Genomic DNA, 11,220 nt, shown 5'->3' on the forward strand with positions numbered 1-11,220 from the left:
AAATACTTCATTTTATATTCAATGCAATAGAAACTTCCAGTGTACCACTGCGCCAAATCTTGGAAAAGACCTGTGAAAGGAGAATCGACACACACCACCTCTTTGTCGATTTCAAAGATGCTTTCGACAGCACGAAAAGGAGCTGCTTTTATGCCGCAATGTCTGAATTTGGTATCCCCGCAAAACTAATACGGCTGTGTAGACTGACGTTGAGCAACACCAAAAGCTCCGTCAGGATCGGGAAGGACCACTCCGAGCCGTTCACTCCAGCTCTGAAAGTATTCGACGCAGTACCCGCCGAGGGAAGCAGAGGAAGAGGAAGACCTCCACTYCGTTGAAAGGACCAAGTGGAGAAGGACGGAAGAAAAACCGACTGGCGCGCTGTTGTTAAGTCAGCTTTAATCGCGTAAGCGGTGTCTACGCCAGTAAAGAAGAAGAGAAATCATTGCTTTTGATTACAATAAATAAAAATCTTTTACATACATTCCTTGTCATGATTCTCATTATTTAAGATTTTTAGTTTCTTATCAAAAGTAATGATTACTTAATAATATTTAAATTTAATTAATTTTTTTTTAAAGTTGATCAGTATCGTCGATGACTCTAATAATAATCACAATGACAATAATAATAGTGATAGTAATCAATATTTATGTTTTTTATTTATTTTTAATCAATTTTATTTATTCATAAGCATTATTTAAAAATAATCCAAATCAGTAATTTTCGGTTTAAATATTAAAAAAGAAATATATATATAAATATGTAATGTTCAAATATATTATAAAAATCGTCKAAAAATGTCAAATATCGCAACATTAMTCATCATTTGGTATCCCTGCTTTGTACAACTATATATGTGTGTGTTGGTATATGTCTTCACTTGAACACTCGAAAATGGAATTCGGTACTTGTATACAATTTTTGGCAACTGTGTCTTGCTGGTGGATGTTGACAATTGCAAACACACAAATACACAAGCACACAAAGGCCATAAGCGTATTATGTTCTTCACATTCTCATGGGCAATGTCCTGCTGGCAATGCCGTTGGTGAACCAACACGGTAAACACACCTTAAAAAATATTTCAAAACAGCAAAAGCGACGCATTACATAAAATGGAAATTGAGGCAGAAGCTCAAAAGAGGACATAAATGGCACAGTGCCTACAAATATGAAGGAAAGGTAATGTAGCACACACATACATACATATATACACTTACATGCGTGTATACCTACATACAAGCATTTTCATATGAGTATATGCAAAAACAATGGCAAATAGCTTAGAAATACAAACTTTGATTACATACAGGCCGCTTTGCATTACTCTGTAATCACTTGGGTAATCGATTATTTGCTCTCCATTATTTAATCAAATCCGATTTAACTAAACACGCAAAAGTGTAAGTACACACACAAATGCTTTGGCAGGCTTTCGAGCGCCAGCGTTTTGTTTGCACCAAAAACCAACTGGGCAGCGACGCACACGCACAAGCACACGCAATTAGGAAACTGGCACACGCACGATTTTCACATGAATTCACAGTGAAAATTCACAGTTACACAATAATTTTCAATAACACTGCATGTCAGCGGCACTTAACTGTAATTAGCAACACTTTTCACTTGAAACCGCTTAAGTTTTCATAGAAAAATTTATAGTTTTGCAAAAATATTTTGAAGAAATTTTTCACTGCCGCACGAATTTCAGCGCTGCACAATACGACAGTTGTTTCGTTTCCATTTGGTGAGTGTTGAACGAGAGAGAGCGCGCTGACCGAAAGTGCGAGCTGTCAAAATGCTTGCAAAAGGCAGTTACTGTTATGCTGGGGGTTGTTGGGAGATGAGGTGCTTGTAAAAGTGAAAACAAACAAGACAGCGGTTACAGCGGTTACAGCTGTTGCAGTCAGTCGGTTTGCTAGCCCACTTCGGCATTTTATTGTGTTTCGCATATACCGCAACGTCGCGCTGATACTTCGCCAGCTGTCATTTGACGTTGACAGTTGCGACGCATGCGCAATGGTAGTTTAGTATCATTTTGCCGTTTCGTTGCCAATTCATACACTTAAAAAGGTAAGCATAAATTTACACCTCTCTTCGACTCTACCGCAGTAGCCGTCCAACGAGGGGTGGCAGCACCAATCAGGCCATCTTATTACCTGTGCGTTCACCCAACCCAAACTCGTCATGTTTGTAACAGTAATTTTGCTTCACTACTACCAATACACCGTTCTACTTGTTACCCTCGCTGCTGCAGCTATCTTGCGCCTCTTTTATGTTTATTGTCATTTCTTGCGCTGGAATTCGATACAATGCACTTAATTTTAATTACAAATCTTTGATTTGACTATCTTTTTCCTTTTATTTGCGACAATTTAGAGGTGTAAAACTAAATGTATTCATTTGTTGATTTCTGGTGCATGCAATGGACGTTTGTGTGGCAGCGGTTTACAATGAAGTTTTGCCCGTTACATTGCTTTTGTTGAGCACATGAATATTGATGCGTTGGCAATAAAGTATTTTTATTGCTCAACATTTTGTAACAATTTCACTAAGTGCTTTTTGCAATCAATGCAGCTGACCGAGGGAATAACTAAAGCGCACCGTTAGCTTAGAGCGTACATAGTCGCAATTATAAAGTTAAATTGCTTAGCCATTGCATAGGGTATAAACAAAACATAATAAAAATAATAATTAGTTTCGATAGCAATTTACGGCAATCAATGAATATACCTTTCCCTTGCAACCATTTGCTACAGAGTATGATAGTTCTGCTCATTTAAAGGTTGCACGTATCGCCTAAAACCAAGTGATATATGTAGATACAGGGTTATATAGAACGGGATTTTCAATAAAAGCGCTACAAAAGTTTTTTTCAATAAAAAAAAAAACGCTTTTTGATATCAATTTTTTATTCCTGGGAAAGCACATTCTATGCCATTATTTATGCTACTCGAATTTTTTGCATAACCACCACGGACAAGCTCGCAGAAGTCCAGGCACTGAACCCAATTTTCGACGACGCTTTTCAAACTTAATTGACCGATACTGCTGCTGGCATTTCACATTCGCATTCGATACTCATACGAAGTTCATCAATCGTCACTGACTTATTGGGATAGTCCATAGACATGACGTAGCCCCACAAGAAATAGTTTAACAGCGTCAAATCGCGAGGCCGAGGCTGCCAATTGACTGAGTCATTTCGTGAGATAATACGTTCACTAAACGTGGTTTTCAATAAATCGATTGTGACATTCGCTTTGTGGGTTGTGGCACCATCATGTTGGAACCACATATTGTCCAAGTCCATAGCATCCAACTCGGGGCAAAAATATTCGGTTATCATTATTCACAGTAACGTGCCGGTCTTGATCATCATGGAAGAAGTAAGACTCAATACCGCCGCCGGCCTATAAACAGCACCAAACGTTTGAATTGTTTACTGATCAATAACGCATATTTTGCTTATTAACGAAGCCATTCAGCCAGAAAAGAGACTGATTTAGGTTTTCCTCAATTAATGCGTTACCGGCACCATTCTAGACACTACAAGTACTTCTTTGTCTCACTAACATGGGAACATTTTGTACTGTAACTGTGGATTCAAATTTTTCAACTAGACGCTCAATTGTTAATCTCACAGGACGATTATTGCGACCATTATTTGGACATACCGTTCTTAAAGTTGTGACGACTTCGAATTCAGTAGCAAATTTTAAAAACTTCGACTCGTTGTTGGAGCGTGTGCTTTCCATGATGAAATGGCAAACCTTACTGATGAGAATTGCCAGAAAAGCGGCAATAAATATGGTCTACTTTTGTAGCGTTGATATTGAAAACCCCCTAAGTGGTTCGATGTAAACAATTGTTTTGGAGATTATACTTTTGCCTTGGATCATTATCAATGTCAAATTTTTTGAAGATTTCTTGTCAATCTTGCATTTGATCGTTCCATTTTAGTGGCAGTTATTATAAATTTTATGTCCAAGAATTTATGTTTATTACAAAGATAGGCGTTTGCTATTACGTTTAACAATGATTTCAGTCAAGTAATAGTCCAGACTTCACATAACCCCACAAAAAAAAAAAGATCAGCGATGTTAAATCGCACTATTTACACTATTTATTTAATGAACTCACGAAAAGTTTTATTTAATAACTTGATTGTTGGCAGAATGGCACATAGCGCTGTCTTGTTGAAACCAAATATCGCTTATATGGACATCTTCCTATTCGGGCGCAAAAACTAATTCATCCCGACTCTACAGTGTTCACCAATGGCCGTATTCAATTGTGAAGAAATTGGAATTGTTGAATAATTGCCTAAATTTGTTACCATTTTTTCACATATAATATATTAAATAAATTCAGCATGAACACCTTCAAAAATTTTTCTAAATATTTTTTAAAAATACATTATCAATCTTTATGATTTCTATGTCAATTAAATAAAATACACTTGGAAAACGCAATCATATTTTAATAAAATATATTTTTCAAACATATTAACGAAAACCGATGGCTGGTAGATATTTAAACAAAAACAATTTGTTGGAATTCTGTAAGCGCTTCACAACAAGCGATTTCCAGCAATATTTGAATTTCAACAAGCAAAATGCAGAAAATAATAAAAGGCAAGTTTAAAAAAAAAAAAAGTTAATACAAATTAAAAAAGAAACGAATTTACTTGTAATAGTGTTCAGAAAGTGTCTGACTTTTGGCAACTAATCGGCTGGAATTACTATTATAAGCAACTCCAAGCAAGAATGGAGCGTTTAGTCGATGACGTGGAACTTGGCTTCCAGGCGCTTGGACGCAAAGTGCCCACGACGGGAAAGCAATCGCTGCGAAAAGCAAAGGTTCAATGAATTTAGAAAAAAATAAACAATATATTATAGTCAATACTTTATTTCTATAATATTCAGCGTAATGTAGAACAGCTGATGCTTCAGTCCAAGCAACGTATACGCCAACTGGAGAGGGATATTTTACGCATACGTGATATACTGCCACACAGAGAAGCCACCAAACATGACACACGGAAGGTGGAATATCAAAGTATAGATACTATAACAATGATGGAAGAGGGTAAACTTGCTAAAGATAGACCTCAACTAATTTTTGATTCGAAAGGCGACATGCAAAATTTTTTATTGCAAAGCAACGGGAAGACTACGCTTACACATGAATCTACCTCTGCAACAAAATCCATTGATGAATCGAAACCAACACAAGTTAAAGCAAGTGTTCAAAAATCTACTAAACAGACTTTAGAAGTTGATAAAAAGCTGTCAAATGACTCATCGATGACTGATTCTGCTGTATCCTTACGTGTCGCTGATGCTGATGTACCGAGATCCCTAATGCTTAGCGCTGATAAGAGCAACTAAGCTGAATTAGTGGTTTGTTCGATGAATTGTATATGATTTTGAAGAAAGACTATTTTTTTATACAAAAGGATTTACTACAGATTCTTTCACATCTTATATACATTATATAATATTAACCATAAACTATATTTTTAATGCAATTTCAATTATTTTAAGACAATTTTACTTACATTTAACTCAGTACAAAATATTGGGTAGAAATATATAAATAAATATACCTACTGATTTTAAGGTTTAGTTTTCAGAATCCTCCAGGAAAGAGAGGGTTAAAATTGAAATGCTGGAAGTGAAAATTAAAAGAAATAATTATATACTACCCCGCATCAAACATCAGACCTTTATACATTGAATTGATTGAAGGACTGCTGGAGTATACGTAAGTATTTTGGAAAGGCTTCGAGATTTCAGAAATGTTTCACCTAAGTGTAGATAGAAAGAATTATTGAGGCTTTGCACTGAGACCTAAGATCTATTGGGCCCTCCCCTATATCACATATATTCACAATGATCAATAACTCTGAACAATTCCAATACACTGCTGGGCGCGACCGAGGTGATGTGATCCTTGCCGACGCAGATGGAACCTAGGTCAAGTGTTCTGGAGTTTCCAGTTCTATTTCGCAGAGCTGACAGTTTGCGCAAGAGACTATGCCAATGTTGGACAAATGCTTTCTGAACCCGCACTGACCTGTATAGAGCGGAATTTGTCTCGGGGGAGGTTGATAATTTCTTTAAACCTTGCAAGGCTGTACCATTCCAATGAGCGTTAAGTGAAGTTGTTCGAGATAGCAGGCATTCTAAGAATATCAACTGATAGCAACATTATATCATTCAGGAATATTTGAGTACGAGAAACCTCTGTGCAAAGTGGGTGTAGCGTGATCTCACTTTTGACCAAAAGCAACGACAAGTTTAGTAATAAGCCCGAGTTTTTGCGTCGTTATGTGACAAAGTACGAAACATGGTTCGATCACTTCACTCCGAAGTCCAGTCGACAGTCATCCGAGTGAAATCGCTCCAAAGCGCACAAAAAGTAATCGTCGGCTAACAAGGTTGTAGCTTCTGTGTTTTAGTAATATATACTATAAATTGGGCTTCGACATGTTATAAAATTCACTTTTTATGTCTGAAGTAATAATAGAATGTCTTACCATAACGCCGTATTCAAAACATATATTACTCGTATTCATTTTTTGTTGCTCTTGAAACACTTCCAAAATTCCACAGTTCATTTATCATTAAATAAAATTTTTAACAAAAATATATTTTGCGAGCTTTCATCGAAAATTATACTTAAATATTACTTTATAACTAAATATATTTACTGAATTTGATTCTTACAAATGGCTGGCAGTAATGCCACCAAAAGTGTGTTAGGCGAATTGGCGAAACGTGTGCCAAATAATCAGAAGAAACAATTTCGTCATTTTCTCGATCTCAACACTGAATACAAAAAGTAAGTTACGAAAAAGCTTCAGATCATCATCAAGATCATTCATACATTTACTGTTAGGCGCGTGAATAAATACCCTGAGAAGTTGCCGCGAATCGATTGGGACTACTATCGCACGAACGTAAGGATAGAAGCCATTAAAATGGTGGATGAATTCGAGAAAAAATACGAAGAGTTGAATAAGGTGTTCGATGATCGTGTGAAATTGGACACGCAGAAATACTACGAAGAGCTGGAAAAGCAGAGAACAGTAGTGCAGGTGTGTCCTAACCCTTTTTTGTCTCTGTTGTATACCAGTAAATTTGATTCTTAGGCACAAGTGAAGCAGTACATTGCTGAATCAAATGAACGTGTGAAAGCTTATGAAGCTGAAATAGAACGACTTTGTGAAATGAAGCCTTATTCCTCAATGACAATGGAGGAGTTTATTAACTTGCGCCCTGAGTGCTCAAATTATATACCACATCAACGCAAGCCTCTCTTCTGGCCACACGATCCAGACGAGCAGACACCGGGACCAGTCGGTCTGCCGAAAATAGATGCTGGTCGTGGAGGAGGTGATGATGGTGGTAGGGGCGGCAAGCAGCGTGACATTAAAGACAGCATGGAAAGTTTCGAAACTGAGCCCCGAAAGAAGCCGCACCCATGTGATTTGATAAAAACGAAAATAGAGCCTCTTGCTAAAGGAGACGACACCTGCAATACTGCATCTAAGGAACTTTATAAAGATGAAGTAAAGCGTACCGGCGTTTTTGTGGATCCATGCAATGTTGGATTTGGAAAGAAAGCCGATGTTAAGCCAGCGGTTGAAAAAGCTGAATCTAAAACAGAGCCTGAATCACAATCAGTGGAATCTAAAACATCACACCCATGTGAGATAGTCAAGAAAAAATCTAACGCTGATAACGATATATGTAAAAGTGCCTCAAAAAAGGCTCAATTGGTAGATGGCAAACGCACCAGCGTCTTCTTTAATCCATGCAATGCTGGATCTGGCGCAGGGGTAAAAGCAAATGTTAAAGCAGCAGACAAAAAATCCGCAGCAAAGACTGAACCGAAGCTAATGGAACTTAAAAAGACATCACTGGGCGAGGAAGACAAGAAAAAATCTGAAGCCGAAAATGATCCATGTAAGAGTACGACGGAAAATGAGGACCCTAAAGATGGTAAAGATAAGACGCGCGTATTTGTGCATCCATGCGCTTTCGGATCGCACTCGAAAGCAGCTGATTCAAAGGTAAAGAAGACTACATCTGACACTAAGCCATGTACTTCGGAAGTGATTAAACCAAAAGAAGTTAAAAAAACACAACCATGTGACGACGCAAAGAAGCCAAAAGCAGAAACCGATGCGATAAAAGACAAAAACAATTTTACCGTTGTGTTTGCAGATCCCAAAGGTGCCAAATCACCCAAGGATCGTTCCAAGGAAGATAAGAACAAGCTTGACAAGACCTGCGGTGCTCTTCCGTATTACAATCCATTTCGAAGTGAAGAAGAAAATCGAGAAAATGAAGAGAAAATGTGCGAAAATAGCGAACACGATGACCCATGTGCTAAAGATAATATCGAAGAGGAATATTACGATCCATGCAAAGATGACAAATATGACGAAGACAAGTAGTAGTACAGAGTTCACTACGAGACCTTTTGAAGATATGTATATATTTGGAGTTTTTCATCTATATATTTTTCGGGATTTTACTTTGCGTCATTTGCGAGAATATTTTTGCAAATATATATTTTAACAAATTGCCTGAAATGCTGATTCTGACTATTCTGTATACTTTATCAAATACTTAATACTTAAAACAAAAAAAAAAAAAAAGATTCCTGAAGTCCCCATCTGAATTCTATAAGTGAAACCGATGTATGTAAACCGTCAAGCATTTCGAAAAACTATATTAATGGCGAGGCTGTCATGCTACTTGGAAAGGCTTCTAACTTGACAAATTTTTACACACACTAAGTATTCTCGCATCATTCTGAACATCTTTGCTCCTACTCTCGGTCTAAAACCAGATTCGATCCAGCTATATTTAAGATGAAGCTTTTTAGACATTGATCATTTGTCGAAATCGGACAGCTATTTCATATATTGAGATATATGAGAATACAACCGATTATTTAAATTTTTCGCTGGCTTGAAATCGGTTTTAGACCCATAATTATTTGGGCAAAGTTTTTCAGAACGATCCATAGAACACATTATGTATAAGCAATTCCAATACATAAGAGTCTATAGATGATTTTGTGAAAAAAGTTAAGAATCGGTCTAAGTTTCCTTATTTCGCCACTGACTCAATTTCGATTTGACTTACTTTTTTAAGCTCAACATTGTCCTTAACATTTATTATATGAACCTGCCAACAATAAATTTTTATTTTTTAAATTGTGCTTGATCAAAAGTGAGCTGGCGCGGCACCCACTTTGCACAGATCTATCTCATACCCAAATATTCGGGAATGATATAATGTACACTTTGAGTTAACTTTTCTCGAATTTACTTCTCTCCAAATGGTATAATTTACAAGCTAATGATCCGGCAACTATCAAACTTTTATATGCGCTTTTTAAAGGTTAGGGCTAACTAGAAATCATGTAGATTAAATTATGATAGCGTCACTTATGGGTCAGACCGGGGCTCTGCTTAAGTTGCAGCTGGAAAAAATACTGAATTGAAGTGGTTTCAAATTGGTTGCGGAGTCAAGCTTCTGTCAAAATAAGTCTTAATATATTTATATGTATCTCTATACAAAAAATTTTATTAGCGCAGTACAATTACATAATTAGATGACTACTTCACTAGACATTACTGTAAAAGGTGGTTTGACAATCTCAAGGATATTTTATAGCTCTAAAAAGTCATATTTCTCATGGTGAACTTTAACTGGCTTTATTAGAATGCTTACCGTTTAGTCCAATTCAGATTTCTACATATTCAATTTTGAACTGTAAACTAAAGCTTCATTGAAATAGGTTAATGGCGAAAATGTAATCTTTATTCAAAACATAAATGAGCTAAAAATAGCAATACTAGTCGAAATAAAATAAATATAACAGAGTATTACTACTACAATCAGTACACCCACACCGTACCCTGTAGGGACAATTAAATGCGTGACTCTTCAGATTTGTGAAACAGTGAAAATAATTAATTACCTTTCAATATTAGTGGGGAACTGTTGTGGATTTCGCAACTTATAACAACAAATAGATGTTTTTGTAAATAAGTTACCTATGTAAAAATCATACCTGAGCACAAACAGCACACAAATACATATACTTTCTCACACTGACTTTCAAACTCAAGTATTTAATTATGCAAAAATTATTAAAAATTATTTCAAAGTGATTCCACGTTCTATATATATATATATATTATTTATTACGTAACAGTTTCTAGTTCTCAACTTTATGCTATGAAAAAATAATAATTTATATCCCATTTTCGCTTTCTATAGAAATTATTTACCAGCAGGGTTCCACTGAAATGGCGAAAACGGTTTGCACGCACGCAAGGCCCAACTTTGTTTATGCAAATATAGGTGGAAAGTATGTACATTAGCAGCCTAAAAGCTTAAGTATTTAGCGCGCTATAAATTTTCAATAACAATAACAACACGTAGCTATGAAAATAACGGTTCGAATGTGCCGTGTTGGCAGCGGCAACGGCAGTCATGCAATGAATTACAATAAATACACTCACGTGAATTGGAATATTTGAATGCGAAATACCAGAAACACAAAAGTTTGGCTCATTTACATGAAGCGCTATTTTTTTGTTTGCCTGCTGGAGTCGAGTATTAAGCGGAATGGTAGGTGAAGTGAAAACAAGTGAAAGCAAAAGCTGTTTTATGAGATATTTTATAACAAACCTTTGTTAAATTCGAAAAGGAAATAATTCAGGGTTATAATTTTTTTTGTTGCTATTAAAGTTTTTGAATTAAAATTTCAGATAAATTTATTATTAAATTAATCTGCGAACTGGACTTATTTACCAAACACGCATTTTAATGTAAGTCACAATGATATCTGCGTAAGCAAAACTTGGGGTACATAACTACTAGATCGCGCGGTTAAATATTTTCAAAAGTGAACGTGGTCTCATCGTCTAATAAGCGTATTGTACATATCTTGTCAAAAAATCAAAATCATGCTGTATTTATTTATTTATTTTATTTATGGTTTGGGGCGCTGATCAACGCATTGTATTGATCTATGTGCTTCTAGCAATAGAAAGCGCCGTGGAGTTTAGTCTTCGTAGACAGGTATTCACGTAAAAACACATTGACATTCTGTACCAGTAGGGCTAAAACGGTGGGGTCTCTGTGGATCTTTTCACCAACTGGATTGAAAATAAGCTTATAA

General features: G+C 36.2%; 3 protein-coding genes across 3 annotated transcripts in view; 2 read left to right on the forward strand and 1 right to left on the reverse strand.

Annotated features, from left to right (window-relative positions):
- LOC108969949 (semaphorin-2A) overlaps positions 1–1,706 on the reverse strand; it is a 180,233-nt gene extending 178,527 nt beyond the window's left edge. The window contains exon 1 of the mRNA XM_018935000.1: positions 1,314–1,706. The gene's annotated coding sequence lies outside the window, so the exon portion shown is untranslated. The remainder of the gene's footprint in view (positions 1–1,313) is intronic.
- A 2,754-nt stretch (positions 1,707–4,460) lies between these two features.
- Positions 4,461–5,542, forward strand: LOC108969932. The gene is made up of 3 exons (XM_018934952.1): positions 4,461–4,640; positions 4,703–4,865; positions 4,932–5,542. Exons 1-3 carry the CDS (start codon positions 4,525–4,527, stop codon positions 5,394–5,396), a joined length of 744 nt encoding a protein of 247 aa, XP_018790497.1. The 5' UTR covers positions 4,461–4,524; the 3' UTR covers positions 5,397–5,542.
- Positions 5,543–6,666: 1,124 nt separating this feature from the next.
- Positions 6,667–8,554, forward strand: LOC108969930. The gene is made up of 3 exons (XM_018934951.1): positions 6,667–6,852; positions 6,910–7,108; positions 7,163–8,554. The coding sequence occupies exons 1-3, from the start codon at positions 6,740–6,742 to the stop codon at positions 8,471–8,473; spliced, it is 1,623 nt and encodes a 540-aa protein (XP_018790496.1). The 5' UTR covers positions 6,667–6,739; the 3' UTR covers positions 8,474–8,554.
- The last annotated feature ends 2,666 nt before the right edge of the window (positions 8,555–11,220 follow it).

The sequence above is a fragment of the Bactrocera latifrons genome, unplaced genomic scaffold (genome assembly GCF_001853355.1).
Source record: "Bactrocera latifrons isolate USDA-ARS-PBARC rearing strain unplaced genomic scaffold, ASM185335v1 scaffold_27, whole genome shotgun sequence".
Classification (NCBI taxonomy): Eukaryota; Metazoa; Arthropoda; class Insecta; order Diptera; family Tephritidae; genus Bactrocera; species Bactrocera latifrons.